This window comes from Ceratotherium simum, chromosome 4, assembly GCF_057802395.1.
Source record: "Ceratotherium simum simum isolate JZ-2026a chromosome 4, ASM5780239v1, whole genome shotgun sequence".
NCBI lineage: Eukaryota > Metazoa > Chordata > Mammalia > Perissodactyla > Rhinocerotidae > Ceratotherium > Ceratotherium simum.
The window spans coordinates 47,598,980-47,626,144 of record NC_141903.1 but is presented as its reverse complement, the minus strand read 5'-3'; the positions used below and the strand labels follow the sequence as shown (position 1 = coordinate 47,626,144).

The window sequence follows — 27,165 nt, the reverse complement described above, 5'->3', positions numbered from 1 at the left end:
GTATTCATCTTCAGCTTTACCCTGTAGGCAATGGAGAACCAAAGGGTTTTAAATGGGGTGGGGGTAGAGAGATGATACGAATATCATATCATATCATATCATATCATATCATATCATATCATATCATATTTGGGCTTTTCAAAGATCACAGGGCAAAGTGATCTTCTATGTAGATGGGCAGAAGTGTGAGATGGAAGGAGTGTCACATACAACTTGAATGAGTTAGGAAGGTATAGTGGTCCAGGCTGGAGACATTGAGGACCCTAGCTAAGCCAACAGAACTGAGGAAGAACAGGAGGGGGCAGAACTGGAAAATATTAAAAAGGTACCATCCACAGAGCCAGCCCTGGTGGTCTAGTGGTTAAGATTCGGTGCTCTCACCACCACAGCCTGGGTTTGTTTCCCGGTCAGGGAACCACACCACCTGTCTGTCGGTTGTCATACTGTGGCGGCTGTGTGTTGCTGTGATGCTGAACGCTATGCCATCAGTATTTCAAATACCAGCAGGGTCACCCAAGGTGGACAGGTTTCAGTGGAGCTTCCTGACTAAGACAGATGAGGAAGAGGGAAGTGGCCACCCAGTTTTGAAAAAATTGGCCTTGAAAACCCTATGAATAGCAGCGAAGCATTGTCTGATACAGCTCTGGAAGGTGAGAAGATGGCACAAAAAGACCAGGCAGGGTTCCACTCTGCTGTACACAGAGTAGCTAGGAGTTGGAATTGACTCAAGAGCACTAACAACAAAATCCACAGGTCTTAGTGTCTGACTGGATTTGGTGGAAGAGAGTCCAAGTATGCGAGAAAAGGAGACTCCAGTCACTCAGATTGTTGTGTGGTCCCTCACACTCGCATTTTAGTTTCCTTATTTGTGAAATCTGAATAACACCTGTCTTACATACTTGCCTCATAAGATTGGCATGAGGGCTAGTATGGTATTGTAGTATGGGTGTGAATGCTCTTTGAGAACAGCAATGCAAGTGTAAAGTCATCTGGAAAATCCAGTAGGCAGGAGTGGTGAGGAAGAGGGAAGAGGCGGATATTTTCCAAAGCAATATATTTTCAGCACTGGTAGAGAAAATGCATATTTGTGGTGGGAAAAATTAAGGACAGGGAATAAGGATGTCAGATTTAAGATTTAATAAAATCGATGTAGGCTTACCGCTTATTTCCTTGAAAGAGGAACTAATTGTCATTTATAAATTACATTAATTCTAATTCTTCTATCCTGTGCAAGTTAGTTGTCTTCAGAATATTGGGATAAACATTTCTTTTCAACAGCAGTGAGGAGTTATTAGTTCTATAATTATTCCATGTTTTGATATATAATAATAATTATAATAATATATGATATAGTATGATATAAATAATGATAATGTGGAATGATTCCATATCGTCGACACTAATATGTATAAAACACAGGGATAGATTCTGGGGAGAAACAAATGCAGATAAGAGACAGGAAACAGGTTTACTTTCATAAGTGAGTTACATTAACACTTTTGAAACTTCACAACTTGAAATAACTAAAAATATACTCTTTTTGTTTTTTTGCCATAGGACAGCATGAACTGTTCTTCCTTAAGGAAGTGTAACTAGTTTGGAAGTCTTTTGGTTAAACCAAAGCCTTTTACAGAAAACTGTTTGCTCTAATCTATAGATAGCCCACTTTTTAAAAGCAATAATACCTTTCTTCTCTAGAAGTTGAGTTCCATTACTTTTTCATTGGAAAAGGACTCCTGAGTTTTCATAATACATGGCATTTAAGCAAAGAGGATTTTCATGTGTATGAATGACATCCATAACGTCCCAGGCCCGTTTAGATTCCTGGGGGTGATGTGGCATGAGCTCTCCAGCTGGCTTCTGGGAAATCCCTGTATGGCGCCGCCCTGTGAACATCCTGAGCTGTCCTCATAGACACAGAATTCTGAACTATGAGATCCGAATACAGGAGACTGAGGAAGTGGTAATGCCAAGTTGTGTGGGGAGAAACAAAGGAGAGACAGGTGTCTGGAGCTCTCTCTGGTGGTATTTTGGACTCTCGTGGCAACTTTTCACTCTGCTGCAATGCCCATGTTCTCGCTCTTTTAGCTCTCTGGCTTTTGATTTTATTATTTTTTTTCCTACATGGAACAGAAAGACAGAGTTCCAGGAAATGAAGGGTGTAAGAGGAAAGAAAGCACTTTAGTCCTCACAGATGACAGCCAGGGTGGCGGGAGGCCACTCATCTCTCCAATGCTTCAAGTCCAAGTGCCTCCTCAACAGCTGAGGGCCAAAGCAGCACAGCGCGTCTCCATGGGGACGGGGGTTCCTCACAACAACAGCAGACGTTTTCTATTCCCAAGTCTTTTCTTTTTTAACCTTTAAATATTACTGTGCTATTAATAGGTAAAATATTCCCTTCTGGCTAGATACGAGTAATTCTGGCATGATCCATTCCCCTTCTCTCTCGCTGAATAAAAGTTGTCATAGGTATAGTAACAAGAGAAATGAAATTTACTGCAAGAGGAATTTGTACTGGAATGTTCCGCCCACAAAGTTTACTATGCTGTCTCACTCTAGGGTGTCTCTACTTCCTCCTCTTTCCCTTTCTCACTACACCTGGTCCTCATTCCTTCTCTGTCCTGGAAGAGTCCCTCAAATCAGGTCTCCCTACCATTACTCTCTTCTAGTACCCATGTTTCGGAAAATACACAGTAATTTTCTCAGGATTACCACTTTCATAAAGCTGTGCTTCATTTCAGGAAACCTTGGCAGGACCCTGTTATTCTCTCATAAATTCGGAACTCCTCAGCTCATCCCTCCATCTGTAAGTGCAGCACCTCAGCTGCCCGATTCCTTATCATTCTACTCACCTCTCAGGTTCTTATACTATATACACCTTCTTCTCTCTGGCATTCCTGATATACAAGTTACTTGTCTTTCCTTTCTCCTTCTTTGCATACTGTAACTTTTTATCACTTTTGCCCAAAGTCCTCATGCTCCCAATTTTGTATAATCCTTGGTCCTCTGTTCCTTTAAAATGGGGTTCCAAATTGATAGTCTCTGTGATGGACCCCACTTAATTCTTGAAATTCCAAAATGGAGGCATTAACATTTTTTATTTATCACGGGTATAGGATCTCTTTTGGTGTAGAGGTGCTTAGAAATAGACCAGATTCCCATTTGAAATTTTTAGTTATGGCCCTACCCAAAGCTTCTTAATTATCCTGAGATTCTACAGTTCCTGCTCTGGGCAATAGGCACACTTGTGAATTTGACCGGTTGTAAGTCTAGTTTATGTAAACAGCTTTGCTTCATTTTATCATTCAGAATTGTCTTTAATTCCAACTGGCTGTTTTAATTTATCACATGGCATATTCTTTGTCTGTATTACCTCTCAAGAAAGCATTCCCAATGACCCAATTGCTCTCCATACTCTAGTTTATAGCTTATCTATAGATATTAGATATAGTTATCTAATTTATAGTTATTTCTAAATGCCTGCGGGTCTTTTTAATCTTATTTGATATTTATGATATTTTGAATATTTGCCATAATAGCTGAAGATTTGTTAATATTGTACTTTAAATATTTTTTCCTGGATGTCATGCCTTATTCTTTTGCATTCCTATCGTTCTGTTTTGGTAAGTTTTTCATTCTACTTTTAAAATCTAATTCTTCCCCAATCACATCCTTCAAGCCAAAAGCCTTAATTAAATAGATGTCCTCTAATATACCTTAGGTTTATGAAAAGTAGCTTATTCTGACATTCAGCATTGCTGTGGAAGAACAACTTCAAAGGGGTGGAGATAGAAATAGAAAAAATATTTAAAGTCCTTGCACCTGAGATGATTATATTCTAGTTTGAAGGAGATATATTAAATATATATTTTTAGAAATTTTGTTAGCACTGAGCAATGCAACATACAAAATACTATTTACATGCTGAGGGTGTAAATAACAAAAAGGCACTTACTATCAGCAGCATCAATCTACTTTTCTTGGAAATTGAAAAATTCAATTGCTGCCTCCTTGATGCATTTTCTTCTGATTTTCCTTTGTTGTTTTCCAGTTGTGCTTGGCCTCAAAATACCACTGCTGAGAAGTTATTTAGTTTGATTATGATTTTACTTATGATTGTTTTTTCTAAAAATGAAGACAGTCTGTTCAAGTATCCATATGGTTTCAGATATTTGTTCACCTAACTAATAATCAGTTTATTTATTTATTTTTTTTGTGAGGAAGATCAGCCCTGGGCTAACATCCATGCCCATCTTCCTCTACTTTATATGGGACACCGGGGGCCGGCCCAGTGGCGCAAGCAGTTAAGTGCACGCAGTTAAGTTCACAGGTTCGGAACCCCGGGCGCGCACCGACGCACCACTTGGCAAGCCATGCTGTGGCGGCATCCCATATAAAGTGGAGGAAGATGGGCACGGATGTTAGCTCAGGGCCAGTCTTCCTCAGCAAAAAAAGAGGGGGATTGGAAGATGTTAGCACAGGGCTGATCTTCCTCACAATAAATAAATAAATAAATAAATAAATAAGTAAGTAAGGGACACCACCACAGCATGGCTTGACAAGCGGTATGTCAGTGTGTGCCTAGGATCCGAACCTGCAAACCCTGGGCCGCTGAAGCAGAGCACACACCCTTAACTACTGCGCCACTGGGCCGGCCCCAAATAATCAGCTTAAAAAGTAAGTTTGTACACGATGCTGATTCAGTGAAAGAGACAGTGAAAAAAAACATCCTTTTTCTCCCCACTCCGACCTTCAACATGGCCCTCTTCCAGTGGAAGTGTAAGTCACACTTGGAAAGGAGTTTACTATGTAGGTTTTGAGATATAATTTAGGGCCAAGCCCTTTTTTTAAATGCTGGTTGTTATCCTGTACTGCAGATATACTCAAAGTTGCCTGGTCAACAACTATTAATTGCACAATTTCTTGTATCCAGACATTGGAAGTAAAGAAATGGGGGCGAATATCAAAAGGGTATATAACCAGACATGTCCTGGGCATGGAACAATGAACAGTTGTGGGTAGTTAGGAAGGAGCAGAGAGGGTATTCCAGGTTAGAAGAACCAAGAGCCAATGCACAGAGGGAGGATGGAACATGATGTAAGCAAGGCGCAGTGAGAAGACCAACATGGCTGGAATGGAGAATTCTTTTGGAAAAGTAGAGGGAGACTGCAAAACTCTGGAGGGTCTTGGCTCGTATCCAGATGCCACAGTCTGATGCTCAGTAGAAAGCCATTGTTGGTTCTGAAGCAGTGGCATGACATAATGGAGGCGATGTCTCAGGAGAATGAATCGGGCATTGATGTCCCAGAAGACTTGGAGAGGGAGACCCTGGAGATCACGGCTGTGTGTTCCCGAGGTTGAAGGGGAACGTCTACAGCTGCAGCTGTTCTCTACTGTTGACTTCCTCTTAAAGCAGTCACAAAAGCCCTTGTGCATTGTTTTTTTAAATAAATAAATAAATAAATAAATAAATAAGCTAGATTGAGTTGGGTTTCTGTCCCTTCAGAATCAGAATCCTGACAGTTAAATGCTTTTTGGAGTTATGTGAGTTGTCTTAGGCTTTGAAAGAAAAGCAGTGATTTAGGAAAACAGAATTAGGAGAAGATATAAAGGTGGGAGTGATTCGCCTGATTATTCATGGGACAGTAACTTGTCCGTTTTAATGAGAACAGAGGGGAGCTCTGTGAGACCAGTTTAAAAAGGTGTGTTGCGGGGCAGGCCCAGTGGTGTAGTAGTTAAGTTCACATACGTGCTCTGCTTTGGTGGCCCGGGGTTTGTGGGTTCGAATCCCGCACTCAGACCTACGCACCGCTCATCAAGCCATGCTGTGGCAGCGTCCCACATACAAAAGGACGATGAGCATAGATGTTAGCTCAGAGCCAATCTTCTTCAGCAAAAAAAGGAAAAATTGGCAACAGATGTTAGCTCAGGGCCAATCTTCCTCACTAAAAAAAAAGAACATTAGAAAAACAAGGTGTGTTGGGGCCTGTTGGTGGCCTGTGCTAAGCCATTCCTCCAGCCCTGGTATGGCAGCTGAGCTTCAGGTATTACTCTTTGCCATGGCAATGTGCTTAGGACTCAACAGAAATAGTTTCTAAGTGGCAGAATCCTTCCTCTGCAAAGTCAGTTACTCCTTTTGTTGTTGTTGTTCTCAGCTTTTTTGGTTTTTTAGATACAGCTTTATATCTGCTAAAAATATGTGTCTATTATATCTAAAACTAGATTCACAAAATCCCTCCCACCAGACTACATTTCCTCTTGTGTTCCCTCTGTTTGTGGCAATGCTGTCTTCTCCATCCCCCAGATAACCTTGGGGTTATCTTGGATGTTCCTCTCCATTGCTTGCTCTCTGCACTTGTTCTGGTGTTCTCTCTGGATTCTCTCTCCAATGCAGTCTCTGCTTCTTGCCTTCAATCTTGTTCCCTTATCTGCCTCCAGCCTCCACACTCCCCCACGGCCTGTTTTTGTACACTGATGCGTATAATCCTCCAGAAGCACGAATCTCATCAGGTCCCTCATGATATATGTGTGGGGAAAGGTGGGCACTTAATATCTCGTCATTTCATTCCTTTGGTTTAAATATCTTCAGTCAGTCCCTACTGCCAACCAAGGAATTCTAAAAGCAGCCCTCTCTTATTAGGAATCAAACTTCACAACAACCTAATTTCTGTTTCTTTCTGATGCCTGTGCTCCAGAGAAAACCAAACTGCTAGATTCCTCGTGCATGTGTGACTCTCCTCTGTCCTCATGTTTTCGCTTCTGCCTTTCTTTGTGTTTCTCATGCCCTTTTGGTATCTCCACAAGTTCAAGTTGTCCAGCTCAAATATCAATCTTTCCACAGTAAGCTTTGCATAAATACATTGTTTCTTTGGGCAGAGAGGTGGCATAGATGACTACAGTGCGATGATGGAAAGTTTTGATTTTTTCCATCCAAAGAAATTGTTTTCTTGTTTTATAGGACAAACAGAAATATAATTTACACTTCTGGTTTCTTGTACTGAAATGTGTTTCTAACGGTTATAATATTTGTCTGCTAAATTAGAGAAGATATATTGTCCCACCCCCACACAACGTCATTGTTATTTCCTCCACAAAATGTCCCTGATTCTCCTCTTTACAATTAGAAGAGATTTCTGAATTCCCAGGACACTCTCTTTATGGCAGATCTCCCTTACAACCTGTACTGTGCTTTATTTATGTGCTAAACTAACATTCTCAGTAAAGCCTAAGTCTCTGGAGAGCATAGCGTCTGGCATTATGTTTTACACATAGTAGGAACTCAAACATTTGAAGATAGTAAATCCACCAATTTTCTGGTCTTCACTGTATTTTACATCTTTTCTACATCTTCTTGACATCTTCCCACCTCTCCTATTCTCTATCTGCCTCCCCAGTAGCTTCTTTTAACTGTATCTGATTTTAGTTGTAGTGGTTACTTCATTATCTATAAAAATGTATGTATCCTGCTCTTATTAATTCTAAACCTTATCTCTCAACTTGCTGTTTTGATGGAACATAAGAATCAACTCACACTAACTCCCTGTGTCCCTCTCTTCCTACTCCCAGTGTTAAGTAGGCATATCACTCTTTCTAGTTCCTATTTTCACACATTTATCTCTTCAAATAATACATCAACCTAAAGCTCTCGTTAAATCAATTTAACTCCTTACTTTTTAGGATAAAAAATTAGTAACCTCTGCCCTTCTTTCACCTTCTCACCATTCATATATTTTTTTAATAATTCCTTCTCCTGTTTTTCTGTTTAGAACTCCTATTCATTTGATATAGAAGTGTCTGGCTTACCCATGTCTTGTTTTTCCCTCTCACTTTTTCTCTTTTTGAATTTCTGTATCTTGATGCTATCTTCCAACCCTTTGGTTAAATATTCAGGTCTCATTGAGAAGGTGACAGTTGAGTAAAGACCTGAAGGAGAGGAGAGGGAGCCACGTGGATCTATGGGGTAGGGCATGCCGGGCTGAGGGAACAGCCAGAGCACAGGTTTTCCCATGGGAGCATGAAGAGGAGGGGGTCAGAGATCAGAGGGGCGGACAGGGCAGGTCACAGATGCCTTGTAGGGTATTAAGGATTTGGACTCGGAGAGAAGTGAGGAGTCAAGGAAGGTTTCCTTTTCCATAATATTGTGATCTGTTTTATGGGTACTCTCTTCTGTAGCTGAAGATATTAATTGGAAGGTTTTGGGTTTTTGTTTTTCTTGTTTGCTTGTCTGTTTCTGTTCTCTGAAGTCAGTTTCCTAAGGATTTTACTTCCCTGTTGGTTTATCTTGGTCTTTTCTTTACCACTTCAGGTTTTTTCCAAGGGTCTGGCAATCTTTGTTGTGATTTCATACTTAAGAAGGAGGGACTAAGAGAAAAAAAAAAAAGAATGAGAGACTGGAGTAGCTTTGGAAGAATATGAATAGGGAGCTAGCACGTAGCCTGGGGTCTACCTTACTCAAATGGAAGGATGAGAAGGGGTTCACTCTGGGCTCCACCCTCCATACTAGGTACCCTGGTTTTCTGCACCTAAGTTGTCCAGTTTTTAATTGACAGCCCTTCTGATATTTTTCCCTCGTGGGCTAAGTACCTGACTGCCTGCTATTTAGGTCCGAGGATGGGGGTTGGAAGCAAGGGGGAGGGGATCAAAGATTTCTCACATATACACACCTTTAATTTAATCTAATGGTTTTGGCAACTTCTTACATCCTCCTCCTCTAGCACCTCGCTGGGCTCTGACAAACAGATCACTATTATCTTCCATTGATGCCAATATTCTGAACTACGGCTTTCGCTCCTTTGCTGTGTGAGTTAATATTGTACTTTACTTTCTACTTTCCATTTTCTAGAAATTTTGGGAAATCACTCTCCTGTTGACGATTTCCTCCATTATTGTAAGCAGGATTATTACTTCTTTTATAAATAATCATTTTAACAGGCCTCAGAAAGGAGAGGCAAACATTTGTGCTCCTGTTCTCTCTCTTGAACTGGAAGCCTGTCAGGTTTCATTTAAGGTTTTGCTGATGCCAAAGAATACTGTTTTTGGCATGCCTTTTTTTCTATCTGCCATAGCCTATCAAGGAAAAAAAGTTAATTTATCATTAATGTTTTAATTTAATGTTATGCTGACCCCTAATATCCACTTAACTTTGCTAAATGTTTATGATTATTTATTTAAAAAGTCAATTCTAGAGGCCAGCCTGGGGGCGCAAGCGGTTGGGTGCCTGCGCTCCGCTGCGGTGGCCCGGGGCTCGCCGGTTCGGATCCCGGGCACGCACCAACGCACCGCTTGTCAGGCCATGCTGTGGCGGCATCCCATATAAAGTGGAGGAAGATGGGCACGGATGTTAGCTCAGGGCCAGTCTTCCTCAGGAAAAAGAGGAGGATTGGCAGATGTTAGCTCAGGGCTGATCTTCCTCACACACACACAAAAAAAGTCAATTCTATGATGCCAAGAATTGGTGATACAAGTATGATAAGAATTGTTTTCCATAAATGTTTTAATCAACAGCCCACTAGAAAACTTGGCAAAATGTACATACAAACAGCTAATTCACAAAACAGGAAATAAAAAAAAACACTCTTAAATCTATGAAAATATACTCAACCTTACTTGTAAGAGAAATGTAAATCAAAACTATAATGGGATTTTTTTTTTTACCTCTCACATTTACAAAGCTCAAAAAGTTTAACGTTAATCATCATTAAAATTATTATTGTTATTCTATGTGCCAAGTGCTTTCCTAGGCACTTTGATTTTTTTTTAATTTAATATTTAATTAGTGAGAATGTGTAAACTATATATTGTGGGCATGGATCACAAAACCTCTACTAAGGGCAATTTGGCAATAACTATACAATTTTTAAATTATTTTATTTACGTTTTGACACAGCAGTTACATTTCCAGGAAATTATCACATGGATATATTCACATGCATAATAAACATACAAGGACATTTGTTGCAATGTTGTTTGTATTTGTATTAGGACTGAAATCCACCTAAATTCCCATCAATAAGGAACTGGTTAAATTATAATTCATCCGTTACAGTGGAGCTCTATGCAATCATTAAAAAGAATGAGGAAGCTCTATTTGTACCCATACAGAAAAAGCACCAAGATACAATACGTTAAAAAAAAAAAAATAGCAAGGTATAGAATAGCATGCTATCGTTTGTGTTTAAAAAAATACACACACTCATGCACAGATTCTCCCTGGAAAGACACACAGGAGCTGGGGACAGTAGGGGCCTCTGCGGACAGAAACAGGGCCACCATGAAACAGGGGTACAAGGGAGATTTGTTTTTCCATTTGTCACTTATGAATTGTGTACTTATGCTTCTAGTGCCTATTCAGAAATAAATACGTAGATAGATAAATACAATTTAAAGTTTTTAGACAAAGATATATCAGAATTGTAAATGAAAGACTCTTCTTCCTGACTTGTAAAAATCTAGTTTGGGAGATTCTGAGTTTACTTTGCAATTGGAGAGGCTGAGGGGTCTTGGAGAGGTCCTGGTCTCCATCACCCACTCCTGCACCATCTGCATCCCATTCTGCTTCCTTCTTTTGGTTACCATGATGTCTCTATTTGTACTACGGCTGCTGCCCAGCAGTCCCAGAGCCCTCCTCTGTCCCTATAGCCCATCTCTTTGCTTCCCAAGTGTTGCCGCCCTTGCCTGCCAGCCATGGAGTCACTGAGCAGGCAACACACCAAAAACAAGAGTCTGTGAGGCCCCCGGTCTTGGCAGTTCCAGTTGCAGCCTAGTTTTCAGCACAGGGCTTCAGCAACACTCTGCTCTCTCAGACCTAGCCTTCATCACGACACTTCCATTTCTAGGATTTTATCCTTTCAGATCCTGTAGGGAACATACCCTATCTTCAAGTCACTTCTAAACCTTTGTTGGTCAATACTGTGGTTTTAGGAAATGGTGATCAGGGATTTTTTTTAATGATAGTGGATTTAAAACTACCCTCACCTATACCACCCTAAAGGAGTTTAGTGACTTTTTTATTTTTGGTGAGGAAGATTGGCCCTGAGCTAACATCCGATGCCAATCCTCCTCTTTTTTTGCTGAGGAAGACTGGCTCTGGGCTGACATCTGTGCCCATCTTCCTCTACTTTATATGGGATGCCGCCACAGCATAGCTTGACAAGCAGTGCATTGGTGCATGCCTGGGATCCGAACCTGTGAACCCCGGGTCGCCGAAGCAGAGCGTGCGCACTTAACCGCTGCACCACTGGACTGACCCCATAGTGACATTTTTTATGCCTTAACTTAAACGAATTTAACTTGAAGGTAGACTCAAACGCAGGGGTTCACCACTATAATTGGAAAGGAACACAGCTTCCTAGACTGAACCATAGTGAGGCACTTGTTTTCATTTACCTGACATGCAACTTAATCTTCATTCTGCCCAGTAGCTACTTACTTGCCTTGCATGTAATGATGCCTGAATACAACATATTGTCATCAGGAGGGACCAAGGGCCTGGGAGGTTGATGTGACAGGAGAAAGTAGTGCTGAGTTCACCTTAAACTCACAGAGACTCTCTGGGAGGAATGATAGTTGACCCTATGTAAGAATTCTAATTCTGAAAAATTGTGAAATCCGAATCAAGTCGTCAACAGACTAATGAGGTCTGGAAATTGACAAATATTAGACTATTGATAGGGATTGTCCAACCTGTTTTTTATTTATAGATTGTGTAACAGTGTGTGGCAGTGTCTTATTGAAACCAGCACTTCCTAGCTCTTCATAAAAATGCTGCCCCAAATAGGTGAAGTCAGGCTTGGTTGATATAAGTATGACTATCTGTCTCACTGCTCTGAAATTTCTACTGAAAAGCTTTCAGGGCCCGTAACTGATGCTGAAATTAGGTTGAAGATGGGAGAAGAAATAACTTGCCAAGGCCAAGTGAAGGTTGATCCTGTGTTTCCAGCACCTTCTTCTGTTTCTATGGATACTTATAACTGTCACTCACTCATCTGTCTTGCCCGCCTGGCTCTGAGCATCCTGCCCTGCCAGCAGGGACCCTTCCAATAAACATTTGTTGAAAGAGGAGGGTTGTTTTTTCGGTTTGGTTTTGCTTTTTTAATTGACTCATTTAGTCAGTATCCCTGAAAGGGACTTGTCTTCTTGTTTTAAAAAAACAAAACCCAAAAAACCGATTTCTTTATTTTCATGATTTAAATGAGACTTGTTATTTCATGTCCCTTGTCAGCGAGAGTTCAGCTTCACTGACAGTAACTTTAAAGTTACTGAGAAACCTTCCATTTCCCCTCCCACACTCTGCTCACCCAAACAGGCCAGTCTCTGCCATTTGGATTCCACATAGTTTCAGTCTGCTGCTGACGAGACCTCTGAGGGAAGGGGTGCTTGCCGGAATAATCTCTCCTGTGTTCGGAATTCCCTTGCTTGAGTTTCCATAGCATCTTTAAGTAAACAAAAACCTAAAATTGAATTGGCCCATAGATGAATTGCACTTCCTCTCTGAGACACTACAGAATTAATCCCACATCAATCAACACATACTAATGACCACTGTGAGCAGTGCTGAGCTGGTGCTGTGAAAAAACACAGAATGCCCCTGCTTTTAAGGAGCTTAGTCCAGTAGTTGGATAAGTAAGACATTTGGGAGAAAAAAGTTAACAGTACAAGGCATTAATTGTTTAGGGGCCTAGTGAGTTATAAGGCCAGCAGCAGCAGAGCCCAGACTACTGGGTTGGAAGACATTGTAAAGCATGTGCACCCTGGGGAAGGGCCTTCAAGGAGAGAACCAGTGCTGGAGACCAAGCACCAGTTTAAGGAAAAGTGGAGTGGAGACTGTTTAGAAAGAAGCCATTTTTAACTTGAGCACACCTGAATGTTCTGTCATTGCTTAGGGGAGTTGATACAGAGGCGTGCACCGTATCTTTTCAGTGCTAAGCTAGGGGCCCTGAAAGAGGACCACCATACGTGGGGAAGCTCCTAGTGCCCTGCACTGCACGAAAGAGCCTGACCAGGAAGGGGCAGGGCAAGGAGGGGCTGAATCTAGCCGAGCTTTGCCTGCTTTGCATCTTGGTGCTGGGCTGTTTCTGCCCAGAGCAAGGGGCACCTTGTGTCTGCCAGGGCTACATCCAAACTCAGGGGCACCTTCTTATGAGTGCTTCTTAGTGGAAGTGGCTCTTAGTACACAAACGTGCTGTACAGGACAGCTACAGCTCTGCCTCCAAGTCTTAACCTGATCCTGCATAAGATTCAGCAAATATTTGAATGAAGGCTGAGATGGATGATTGAAGTTCCACACACACTTAGTCTCCCTACTTAAAGAGGGACTCAAGTATGTTTCTGCCTGATGCTTTTGAAGAATAGGAGTAATGTGTGTGTCTTGGGGAGTAGAAGGAAAAGACAGAGATATGCTCAAAGGCCCCTTAACAGTTCTAAAATTCTTTGAGTCCATAAATTAAACTTGATGCTAAATTTAAATAAAATCCTCTTTTTTAAACCAAAGCAGTGTTTTGCTGTTAATATTTGAAGGCCTTCCGTGTACCTTTTGTCACATAATGCGATTCAGTTATGAACTGAGCCCTTTTAATGTACATGAATGCTTTAAGTACTTTGAGAAGAATTGAAGAAGTAGCCGTTTGGGGCTCTGTGCTCGAATATTTATCTACTTAGAAAAAGAGAAATGTTAACTACAAGATGAGAGCATCAACCATCCGTAGGGATTATTAATCGGATATCTTGTCAGATATACTTGATCTTGATTTTGATGCTGCAATAGGACCCCTAGTGTGGGCTGAAATTTTCATATGCTGTGAAAAGTGGTAAGCAAGCAACCACAAAGTTGAAACTAACCCATAACATTTCCTGCCTGCGCAGTCATTTGCAGGTGAAGATACCAAATGGGTGGTAAATTAGGATTAAAATTAGCTAAACTGTCATAGCAGTGCTTTCTTATGTCTTCTTTGATGCTCAGCAACTATGGAGTTCTCACATCCTCAGAAGTATGTTTTGTGAGTTCTCTGCTGTGCAGACTGACACCAGAGAAGGTCCGATCCATGTACAACAGCATGTATTCTCCTTTACCACATTCCTTCCCCTCCTTCTTCCCACAGTGGAAATGGTTTCCTTGTTCCTGAGATGGGGGCAGCTCACTTCTGTGTCCACCTCACTGGTCAGTCTCCATTGGTTCCTGGCTCAGTGTGCAGAGCCTCTTGATTGACTTTCTCCTCCATTCCATCTTTCACCAAGGTCAGACCTAGTTTTCCAAGAGCCTATTGATCATGAATATATACCAGCACTATCCTAGACCCTGTGGTCAATATAAAAATAAGACTCTCACCCCCCCTAGAACTCTCACACTGAGGAACTAATAAGGGTGCTAGATAGATAGATATGTGGTTGGGGGGATGGATGGATTGGAGGAAGAGGGAGAGAAAATATGAATGAGATTGAGTATGTGCACAAAGGCCTCCCAGATGGACAGACCTGAATTTGAATCCCAACTCCAAGATACTAGCTCTGCGAACTTGGCAAGGTATTCAATATCTGAGAGCCTCGGCTTCCTCATCTGTGAGATGGGGGTAATAGTTGCTACCTAGCCCGGCTGGTTGTGCAGATTAGAGACTGTAAATTGCTTAGAGAAGTGCTTGGTTAAAGTAACAGCAGCCCAAAGTGTGACGTATATAACTGCAACAAAAGGTGATAAGTGACATAAGGGAAGTGCAAACAGAGGGCGGTGGGAGTTCCCAGAGGAAGGCTCACACCTGGCAGGAGGCCACTCGTGAGCGTGTACATGTGCGCAGGGGCCCTCCCAGCCTCCAGGTGATCTGCCGCCCTGCTCCCGGGTAGGCAGGGCAGAGCTGGGCAGCGCCGGGCCCACAGGGCGCAGACCTGGAAGCCAGCAAGTTTCTGCCAGGTCATACGTTTACCCGACCATAAAGCTGGACTTTTACCTGCTGAAGCAGGCGTGGCCAGCCGAGAGGGTTAGAATGGAGATTTGGAGAGGACAGAGCTGTCCCAGTTGACTTCAGCCTGTTGGTGGAGACTGAAGATCCTTCCGCTCTCCAGAAAGCTAGGTTACTTCATCGTTTTCCTGTCCACCCCCTCTGGATGTCTAAGGTGAAGCGTTTTTCCTTCTTCTCCAGCTCAGAGGCTGAGAATGGCGTGGAGGAGAAAAAGAAGGTCTGCAGGTCCTCCACAGCCCAGTCTCCTGCGCCGTCTAGTGAGGCCGAGTCTCCAGACCAGAAGAAACTCATTTGCCTGCGGTGAGTCCTCACGTTGACTCTCTTTGTTCTTTTTGGCCTTTTGGGGAGGAGGAGTTGCTGAGAGGAGCTAGTGTTTCTAGTTTTATAGTGGTTGTTAAAAGATTATCTACTATAGGCAAATAACACCCCTGGATAAGAAGCGGAGTGTTTTTCCTTGATCTCTGGGCACTGGGGCTTGCCACTTTCTCTCATCTCTTCCCGGGAGCATCTTTTCTCCTTCCTGCCCTAGCCTTCTGCAGAATGTCTGCTCCTTTCTTAAAGCACTGATGTTACTAACTGATAAAGCCAGAGTGGCCCAGTCTCTGGCGCAGATTTAGAAAGCACCTGGAAAGGCTGGCCAGGTTGCTCATGAGGCCGGCGCGGGTTGGAGTGTCTGCTCTGCCTGTGGGTGTGTATACCTGCGGTCTCACTTTCCTGGCAGCCACAAAAAAGAGCAGACGGGAACCCCGTCGGGGATCCCCATGCAGGGTGTACTTGTCTTGGGGGGCTGCCCCTTTCCCGGGGCCAGAGTCCGTTAGATCATGGGGCTATGAGGGGACAGGTAGTTTTACAATGTGGAGCTATGGTCCCCATCACTCTCAGAGGCACCAATTATGTGCTTTCTTTCACATGGAAGGAAGAAATAGGGACTTAAAGTTGCTTTTCAGCCCTTAAAAGAAAATGGTTAAGCCAATGGTCAATTACAGGTAAATGTGGCCACTTATCCATGGGAGAGGAGGAGTGATTGCTTCCTCCCTATTATTAGAACTGTCACAACTGCTACCTTCTATGTCTTTTGGCCTCTGCTAAAGGATGATTAAATAATTCCTGCTTTTCCCTTCCTTTCTGGCCACCCAGCCTGTATCTTCTCTCCAAATCTATACTTCACTCAGGACCAAGTGTAAGTCTTCACTCTTCCCCCAAATTTTTCTTTTCTAACTATCACTCCCAATTCTCTCCATCTTTTCTGCATGCCTGTTTTGACGCATCTCACTTTTAACCATTCTTTCTAGAGCTGTTTCCTGTGAGAGCATCCTGCCTCTCTCACCAGATGAGTCTCTGCACAAAGGCACAAAGCATGTTGTTTCTTGTATCTTTCACCACTACTGACTGGCTACAGGAGGCACATTTAAAACACTATTGGTTTTACTCCAACTTCCCCAGGCTTCAGATGAGAATGATATGCTCATCATCAGGGCATGTGTGTTAAATTTCATGGGCATTTGGTCTATGTAATTGCTGAGAGGTCGTGCTTGGTTTAATACTCTGCTCTTGCTGTCTGGAAATTCTTAATTTTTGAATAAGAGGCCCCACATGTTCATTTTGCACTGGGCTTCTGGTCCTGCTCATCGTCACCTGTAGGAAGTGAGAATAACACGGTTGAGAAGACTGGGCGACATCAATACTGTGTAAATAAGCACCCCTCCCACCTCCACCACAGAGGCCAATGCTATGCCACAGCCCCTTCTGCTTCTGCCTCTTGAAATTATCAAGGGGAGAGCTGCCCTACTTGTCATATTTGTGTCCAGTCCATCGTTCTTCAAAACATCTAATCATTGCCTTGGTGATTCCATTGACATTTATTAATTTGAATCAGTGGAGGTGATAAATTCAAATTAGTGGATAGTATAAATAATAGGTAAATTTGACATTTGTGAAAATAATTTTATTTTCAAGTACAGTACACATGTTTTCTCATAATTTCAAAAAAAACGTAATCCCTAGAATTCTAAAGGAATTTATATCTGAGAATAGGTTCAAAGGCTGGTAGCTGAATCCAAATCTATATACCTTGAATTTCTGACAGGTATTTCCACTTGTGATTTGAGCATTGTGGACTTGAACTGTCAGGGCCGGAAGGGAACTAGGATATCACATACTCGTTTTCCCACCTGAGAAAACCAGAGCCTGGTATCTCTCTAACTTCAGTCATTTCTGTCCCTCTGTCACACCCGTATGCCACCTGAATTGCTTAAGATTCTTCTTAAATCCACTTTGAACCAAATGTTTTTTTAACTGAGCCTCATTCTAAGAAATCATATTGTAGAATCATGGATTTCATGAGCCATTTTCCCCCAATAAACAAAAAAAATCTACATAATTATATCATAAACTTGTTTGTATATATAAAATCATATATGCATACCCCTTTGAAATGACTGTGTTCAGCTCTTAGGTTGCAGGTATGTGTAGATTTACACATCTACTGAAATGGAGAGCCAGGACTAGAGTCGCCTTAGAGAGAAGTCCTGGAGCTCTGACTTCTGCCCTTACGAGAACAAAGGAAGACTTGACCTCCAAACATGTTCTTTTTTATCCTGATTTCACTTCTTCTATTTTCCCACCCTGGGATGTTCTGTTTCTCTTTTCCTCAGATCCAACTCCTGCTCACCCTGTTAGGCCCAATGCATTAAACCCACTTTGTCCTATTGGTCTCCTTATCTGTTACCTCCTGTTGGACTTATTGTCTGGATACCTCCTCGTAACTCCTATGAAATGTATTGTTTGGGTGCTAAATCATGTATTGCCTTTTTAAAAGATGTTTGATGTGTGCACAGGCTCCTTACGGATAAAGACTGTTTTGTGTGCCCCAAGGCATTTAACACAGTGCCCCACTCAATTAACATTTGTTAAATATTAATGGAATTCTAAAACAAAAATATTCTTTGATTGAACTATAGCTACAGTTTTGTTTAATAATTTGCCTCCAGTACTCCTCTTTATACTGATTAAAATACTTTTGACATAATTACTTTCACAACTTGATTGTGCTTTCTCCCTTCTATAAGTTACCATTTCTGCAGTTTGAGATTACAGCCTGCTGAAATCATCCCAGTCTCCTACAACATGGGCCATGTAAATGCCCCTAGAGTATTATGAGTGATTCTTGATGTCTAGAAGAGAAAAACAAATGTCAGATTCTCTTGTGAGATGGTATAATAATCAAGATTTATTATAAGAAAATTAATGAGTAGCATTAAAAATTCATCTTATAGACTCCCTGGATTTTCTCTCCTTAGGTCAAAATCCAGTTTTGATGGTGCCTCTTTAGCAAGTGATAAGAATGACTGTAAAACAGAAAGCAAAAATGACTCTAAGGCCGAAAGGAAAAAGTCTTCATCTTCCAGCCAGGTAATCTGGGCATGAGCTGTGTACTGTCTCAGAGGGTGACAGAAGCATTAAGGCCAATGGAAAGAAAGAACTCAAATGTATAGCTTCCTGCTAGTCAGGACTAATGTAGGTATAGATTTTCGAGAATCTAGAAGAAAGGACAGGCTGCAGTTCCTTCAGTTAATTTGTCATCAATACTATATTTCACGACCGACCTTTCAACACTTGCTAAGTGGTAGTGAGTCCCACACTGTGACCCTGAACTCTGACAAGTGCCCAGAGAGCAAGGACCAACGCAGAGTCATGTGCCTGTCTAATAATTAGCCAAGATCAGGAGATGTATGACATCCTTGCATTAAAATTAGAGTCTGATAAGGCACATGTGTGAATAGAAGGCTACCCAACTGTACACAAAGGAGGAAAACCTGTGAACAGGATCATGATCTCCTCCAGAAGTAATTTTGGTTCTGAGCTAAAATATACCCAGATAGGCAACAAAGCCCAGTTCTGTGTCAGAGTGTGACACACTTACTAGGGTCAAGAGTTCAGGGGTTTTTTTTGACGCTTCACCCGTAAATACCTGAGTATGTGTCTCCTAAGAACTAGAACAAAAAACTGTTGGCACACCTAAGAAGTTTAACTAAATAGTAAATATACAAAAATATTATTAATATAAAATCCATTTTTGAATTTCCACAATTGTCCTAGTAGCAAATGTCCTTTATAAAGGTTTTTTTGTTCCCACCCTCTCTAAAATCCGGTCGAGAGCCATGTATTGCATTTATTTGTCATGTTGCTTTTAATTTAGATCAGTCCCACTACCTTTTTTGTTTTTTTGCCTTTTATTACATTCATATTTTTCAAGACTCCATGGCCCAGGATATTTTGAAATCAAGTGTGCAACCAGTGCTCATAGTAGCCATTAAAAACAAAATCTCAGTAAAGCCCCCATAGAACACCTAGCTTTAATCAAGGTAACTTTCTGGGTGCAAAGTGTACTCCTAGGAAGCTGCGTGAGGTAACCTACTTTTTTATGAGGTATTTATCTATAAAATAGTGATTTGCAGGGACCACCTGTCATCTGCATGACCTGCCTGAAGCTCTCCTTTAAGGCCATACTAGGGCCGGTTCTGCCGTTGAGACCACTCCTAGTTTGCATAATAAAACATCGAGGGCCTCCTTGTGCTCTATCTCTGTTCTGCTCATAAGACTTTTTCATTAAAACATCCTATCAGGCAGAGTGGTCCTGTGGAAGGAGGACCCAACTGTACCTCTTAGCTGTGTGGTGCCTGTTAAGTCACTCAGTATCCCTGAGGCACAGTGTCCTGACCCATGGAATGGGGATGTCAGTTCCCAGGTTATTTGTGAAAGCATTTTACAAACTGTAAATTGCTGTCTATAAAGTGTTGTCACAATTGTGGAAACAGATGTGTTGAAAGTGAAGTCACTTGCAGCATTTCAGACTCTTGGGTGGTCTACCACCCAAGACTCAACTGGAGAGTTGTCTTTTGTGTGAAATCCTCTTTGTCATCTCCCTCCTTGACACTGGCTAAGGAAATGCCTTCACAACAATGATAGTGTTAGTGACAATACCAGGTAGTAGGTCCTTTAGATGTATTATCCCATTTAAGCCTTATGGCATCCCTCTGAGGCAGGTACTGTTTTTGCCTTCTGGCACAGAAGAGGAAACTGAGGCCAGAGAGGTTAAGTGACTAAGCCACAATCATATACCAAACAAGAGATATAGCCAAGACTTAGACTTAAGTTTATGTGACTACAAAGCCTTTAACCCTTGCCCTCTTCTAAGAGTGCTCCCTTTTCTTTAGTGTCCTGGGATCCACTACCTTCCCTGGTAAGATTCCTTAGAATTTAATCTCATTTCTTATTAAGGACATCCTTGTTCAGCCTCCTGGGCAGAAGGCTGACCACAAGCTGCACCATGATTCTAGATGTATGTCCAACCAGCAGGTCACTAATCTGGTTGGAAAATGAAACCTTTGTGCCCTGCCTTCCACTGTTTTTCACTGAAAGGTTGTGTTGGAGACTATGGATCAGAGAGAAGGAATTCCTAAAGATACTATATTAAGGGAGGGAAAATTTGTTACATAATGTAAATTGAAGTTAAAATTTGTGATGTTTCACAAAAAAGCAAGAGCAGTGATGCCTGTGTTTTGTTGCCATTGCAGTACAAAGCAAACATGCACTTTCACAAGTTGTTTCTTGATGTCCCAACTGAGGAGCCACTGAGGCAAAGTAAGTTCTGACCTGTTTGACTTCTTAGCTACATATTTGAAAAGATGCTAATTGGTTTGGGGGAAAGAGGGCATGGTGTGGGGACTGAATCACCCAGGGGAATAGGCTTCTGAAAGTCATGATGTAACAAATAAGGCCAGCTTCATTCAGCTTGAACACTTTGAAAGACACTAGAGTAGAATGGGAAACTGAATCTCTCCATGTGACATGTAATCATCCGAGATGATTCCAGAATGATATCCTTGCCTTCCATATTCACTGCCAAGATGCATTGTGATTGGATTGTCATGAGTTTTAGGATAACAGGACTGAGCACGAGAGGCCATTAGAAAAAGGCTAAAACGGAAAGCTAGATCTAAGTGGACAGACATGTGTTGATCCCTGTGCTGTGCAGGGCGTGATAATCACACCTAAACCTCTTGCCTGGCACACCAGTTAAGCACCTACTCTGCTCCTCTGTGGTTCATCAAGCAGCCTAGGGTTCCATTCTAGCCTCTCTCGGTATACAAACGTTAAGGCAAGATGCTGGATTCCTGCCATGATGTCCCAATGGGAAGTGTGGGTCACATGCTCTTCCCACAGTGAGAAGAGGAGTCATTAGTGATAATCCCAGGGAAGGAGGGGTAGGAGTGCTAACATGAGCACTAGAGTGACACACCTTTTTAAATAGAGGAGATTTTTGAAACATCATTCTTTACCTCTCATTTGCAATGCTAGACTTGCCTTTCCATTTTGATTTTTCTACTAAAGTTTGTAAGACTTTGAATTAAAAAACAAACTCGCATCTCCGTAGCTTTATTCCACTAAAGATGAATGAAAAAGAGGTGATAGATCTTTTGAGTATGTGAGTTTATTATCTCTGCCCATCCCTGAGTCACCAACATATATACACAGTTTTCATTTTAAATAGACATTCTAAATGATGTTATTTCTGTACATATTTTATCAGGTTTTACCTGTGCTCTACAGAAAGAAATATTATACCAAGGGAAGCTCTTTGTGTCAGAAAACTGGATTTGTTTTCATTCCAAGGTCTTTGGAAAAGACACTAAGGTTGGTATAATTTTTTTAAAAGAAAGCTAACCCTCTACTTTATTATATATTGTGAATATTAATTGTTTTAAAGGTAGGAATATTTATAAATATTTGTATCATTTTTATCCAAGTTTCCTTTATTGTAGTTCCAAATATTACAGGTTCTAAATGCCTCTAGATGATACTAACTTCCGTTTTTCCCTAAACACCACTCTCTAATTCATTTCCTAATATACATATATCTCTCCCACAACTCTACCCTAAATCCTTTTTACCTAGATGTCACCAGCAAACTCTCAAAGTTGTTCATATGAAGAGTGTGCCATAATTTGTTCAAAAACATACATTAAACCCAAAACAATTTTTAAAGAAGTATCAGTTTTTGCACCATATTCATACCAGTTACCATCAGAGATGTCTAGGCAAACAGGCCTATAAATAAGGTATTTATTAGAGTTTACTTGGTACCATCACCAGCACAAAATGAGCAAGAATCAGAGCATTTAAAGCCTAGTCTGAGAATCACATACCCAGAATCCCCAGTGGATGCTGACTGACATCTTGTCATTCTCATTTAACTCAGAGTTGGAGGAGCAGAGGCCCGTGACACCTGAGCAATTAAGAACAGCCTGAAGGAATTGGCAGTTTTCCCAAGGCACCACCTTCTAAAACAAGGACCTTGGGACTGTGTCATAAGAAGGGAAAAAATAATTTCCTCCCATTGACATTCTTTCCCTTTGAGCTGTGATGTCACATCACACAAGTTCATTCAGGCCACCAGAATAAGGAGTCAGAGAAACACCTTGGGTTTGTGTGACCTGAATGAGTCTTCGGTCATTCTGATTCATGATTATGAATAAGCAGCCTTTATACTCACAAAGTAGCTCATTAAAAACTCCTTTGCTTTGACTGGTAGATATGTTTTATTTAAACATTCTCCCTAAAGCCACTGGCCATCGTATAGATAAAGACTACTTAACAAATATAATGGAAATTCTTTATTTTGATGGTGTTGAGTAAGCTGATTAGCATATTATTCTTTCTGTGAAACGTTATTTTTATATTATTCCTTTATTATATAGAGTTATGTTTAGATAAATATATTTTAGATTCACGGTATTATCTGAATCAGTATAATGCAAAGCAAGATTAAGCAGTATTTCACCATATTTCTAGATTTCTGGATTATAGGAACTTGCTCATATGGGGAAGGGGATTGGGTAGTACTGGTCTCCAGTTCAATGTGATAAAGATAATTCTCAAGAAAACAGAGAGAGCCCACACCTCTTACCAAAGCAGCAGGGGTTGAAGACATTAGTGAGCAAAGAATTAAAGAATTAGTCTTTGTTAAGGGATGGGGGAATTCACAAAGCCTGTAAGTGCAGTTTCAAGCTAATATGATTCTAGCAATGGTTTCAAAATCCTACTTCTACCTAAGAGAGAACTGACATAAACAAAGGTAAAAAGAGTAGCCCTGATTTTTTAAAAACATAATTCACTGGGATTGCTTTTGCATGTGCTGTATCTAATCTAAGAGACAAGAGATTGAGAATTAGCAGGGGGTGGGAACATAAGAACTATGACAGTGACTTGTACATTTCTTCCCCACCAAGGATGCTGTCAAGGAGATTTGGGCTTCAGCTCTGTGGCAGAATGTCCTCACTGCCAGCAGACCTTGGTCCAGCGTGATCCAATATGAACTAAAGGCAACCCAACAATTTGCTCTAGGAGGGAGAATTTTCTAAGCATCCTACCCTGAGAAAATATAACAAAGTGCAGGCCATTTTAGTCAGTCCGTCGGTATTTTCGGATGCTAGTAAAAGTAAGTGCATGTATCACATTCCATCTAGGCTCAAACTGAAAAGTGATTTATGCTTTATTTCTCAAATGTTATCTTGTTGTCATTTTATACTCAAGAAGCAGTTGATTGAAAACTCCTTCTTAAGGATGTTCCATGGCTTAGATTATGCAAAAACCCAAATTTATAGCCCCTTGTCACTGTGTGTTTGTGTTCTTGCTCAGAAACAAAATTAGACTCATTTTTATATCATCATCTGTCTTGGCAGATAGATGATCTAAATTCTTTTTTTCTAAAGTTATCCCAACTTATAACTTCTGAATTATCTTGCACACTTCAAAAGTTTTGTGGGTAGAGTTCTTTGGCAAAATAGCTTTTGGAAAATGTCTAATTTAGATTAGCCCCTTATTCTTGCATAGTCTTCCTGTCTGGAACTTTGAGGGGCAGTAGAACAACTTCATCTCATACACCTAAACATGAATGTGAATATTCAGAATTGAAAGCTCATTTTTCTTCCTTCAGGCTGGCAGTACTAATATAAGGCCCTCCTCTTCCCCAGTGACCTGCTTGTTCTCTTTTAGAATATGTGAAGCATTTTTACAAAATAGATGTTCAAGTGAGTGTGTGTACCCATGGAGAGAATCAGGTCATTTTTTTTTTTTTTTTTTTTTTTTTTTTACCGTGTGTGTGACTCAATTTTTAGGGATCAAAATGATGTGATCCATTTTTCTTTGAGACCAAACCTGGTTGGAAGGATATAACATAAAAGTATCAGGAATATCTACTATCCTTTGTGGCATCTGGTATATTCTTGTAGTACACTGTATAATAAAGAACCCACATTTTGGATCAGATTAGTTCACATTCCATCTTGTAACATTATATTTATGACCTTGAGCAAGTCATACACCTCTCTAAACAAATGTCCTTATCTCTTGGAATACCTACTTTATAGGATTGTCATAATTAAGTGACATTCTTATCTGGTAAATAGGAACTAATAATAGTAGCTGCTACAATTGTTACTGTTGTTATTCTCTATTGTTTGATCCAGAAAAGAACTTAGAGTTCTTTTATTTCATCCATCCTTTTTTTATGAGACAAATGAGGAAATGAATTGGGAATTGAGTGCTAGTCATTTTCCATATATTATCTCATTTAGTCCATAGAAAATCCTGGGAAGTAGGTAAGACTATCTCCATTTTATAAATCAGGAAACTGAGGCCTAGAAAGAATAGCTTATAAGGTTGAGTAGGTCATGTCGACAGTAACAGAACTGAGCTGAGAATTCAGGGCCCTAACTTTCTGTCCAATAATGGTTCTACTACACCAGTGCTTTTCAACATTTTCCCCGCCCACATGCACCTAAGGACAGAGGCGAGTGGGGTACATGGAGACTAGCCTACAGTGGATGACCACAAACTCGGAACTTCTTTAGAGCCTTGGGCTTATCTCTAAAATGGTTGTAAATTTTGCATTCTATTCCCATGTCTAAAGATAAGCATTTCCCAGCAAGCCCTTCAGTAGAATTGATGATCCAGATTTATCCTCGGGCTTTGAAAACACCACTTTGAGAAGCTCAGAGACACACCCATGCCGCTCTTTAAGATTCAATTTTCTTCATGGAGGCTGGAGAGTTTGCTGGTGGTTTTGATTTTATTGTCAGTCTTTTTTTTTAATTTTTCCTTTAACATGAAGATTTAAAGTGCTGCTCTGTGAAGGCTGAACCAGTGTTAACTCGGTGATTCTGTTGCAGATCTCTATTCCGGCTTTCTCGGTAACGCTAATAAAGAAAACCAAAACTGCCCTTCTGGTGCCAAACGCCCTGATTATAGCGACAGTCACAGACAGGGTGAGTACACAGCAGAGCTGGTCACCTTTGCTCTGTTCTGTTCGGGGCTCCACTCTGGGCTCCGTTGTCTTGGGGCCTCCTGCCAAGGACCAAGACCCTGAACGGTAAATACCATCATCACCTATGGTGAATCAGGAGATATGCTATAAGACTAATTTGTAAAATCACAGCTTGTGTACTTTGTTTCCTCTCACAAGGTGATTTATTCTCATATAACTGTTAGCAATTTTGAATTTCCTGCTGACTTAATTATACTTGCTTGACCAAGGTCAGAAAAATAAAATTCTTTCCCAATTTCCCTTTCCCTAACATCTGTTAGGTCAGGCTAAACTGATATATTCAGTTTCTTTAATAACATTTAAAATCACTTCCACCACCATCTTGTTCACAGGGTGAGGCAGGGTGATAGTGAGGAGTGCAGCCTCCCCTTAACCTCAGTGGGTACCTCTTCCTTGCCATCCCAAATACATAAAGCTTGTGCATGCTATGCCAGTGCAGCTTCAGGACCAGTTCCCAGCCCCTCTTTGCTTCCAGGTTGCCTTAACTCTCCCTCTTCTATACAGAATTTCTTGAGCTGTTAATGACTGTTGAGCTACCCCAGACATGTGCAACCAGAAATATTTGCATTGAGAGTAGTGTTTATTTCAGCTTGGCAAGAGAGAGGGGATGGAATAGTTTGGTTACTCATTTTTCACATGAAATTTTTTTTGAATATTTTACCTGCTATTTCTATGAAAGCATAAAAGCAAAATTCCATTTCTAACCATATTGGATAACTTGAAGAGGGAAGGAGGGAGAAGGAAAGATAAAAGAGGCTCTTCTGGTGAGCTAGGAAATATGTTAATATCTATTGTTAAGATTTTTTTTTTTTCCCTGGTGAGGAAGATTAGTCCTGAGCTAACATCTGCTGCTAATCCTCCTCTTTTTGCTGAGGAAGACCGGCCCTGGGCTAATATCCGTGGCCATCTTCCTCTACTTTATATGTGGGACACCTGCCACAGCATGGCTTGATAAGCGGTGCATAGGTCCACGCCCAGGATCTGAACCTGCGAACCCCGGGCCACCAAAATGGAGCATGCAAACTTAATCACTACACCACTGGGCCAGCCCCTGAGAATTTTTTAAAAAATACTAATGGCTAACAAGCATCAAGTACTTCTCGCCAGGCATACACTGAATGCTTTCCTTATATTTTCACATTTATTCCACACTGCCACCCTATTCTTAAGAAAATTGAAGCTAAGAAGGATTGAGTAAGCAATTTGCTCAATGTCATCCACTTAGTAAGTGTTAGAGCCAAAATTTGCAACTGGGTCTGTCTAATGCCAGAACCCACAATGTTAACTACTTTAGAATACAGTACTTGCTTGAAAATTATATCAAATCTCTCATGAGTGAGTGAGAGGGGTAATCACAAACTTTGGAAAGGAAGTCTGAAAAGATTCTGTGGCTAAAATAGTTGGAGAAAGAGTGAGTTTTTATATTTTCTCAATGTCCTGTTTTTGGTACAATCATTTTTCCTGATGTCATTTGTCTCCAAATTCTTGTCTAGCTCTGATTTTGCTTCTTTCCCATAGCTTACTTATAAGCATCCAATAGAAAAATCTCCATATTTGTACAAGGAAGAATCTGGAAGCAGCTTGAAAAAGAATGAGCCTGTTAGAGCTGCTGGGAAAGTTTCAATGGAAATCTAGGTCAGAGCAGAGAAAGTGGACCCTCGGGAACTGTTAAATACCTTTAAAAAAAAGAAAGAAGGAGAGAGACTTGAAAGAGGACCTAGCAAATATCACTAGCCTTTTTTTTTTTAATGTCCAGGCCTTTTCCCATTTGTTCTTGTTTGGGGCACCAATGTTAGGGTATTATATCCTTCGTTTTGTTCTACATTTCTT

At 40.9% G+C, this 27,165-nt stretch overlaps 1 protein-coding gene across 2 annotated transcripts in view; it reads left to right on the top strand.

The window, feature by feature from the left end:
• Positions 1-27,165, top strand: part of GRAMD2B (GRAM domain containing 2B) — a 67,912-nt gene that overhangs the window by 23,699 nt on the left and 17,048 nt on the right. For both annotated transcript variants that reach the window (XM_087429860.1, XM_004420259.3), the window contains exons 2-6: positions 15,129-15,248; positions 18,248-18,359; positions 20,525-20,591; positions 21,541-21,644; positions 25,181-25,276. In XM_087429860.1, coding sequence (XP_087285986.1) covers positions 15,129-15,248; positions 18,248-18,359; positions 20,525-20,591; positions 21,541-21,644; positions 25,181-25,276 — 499 coding nt within the window. The remainder of the gene's footprint in view (positions 1-15,128; positions 15,249-18,247; positions 18,360-20,524; positions 20,592-21,540; positions 21,645-25,180; positions 25,277-27,165) is intronic.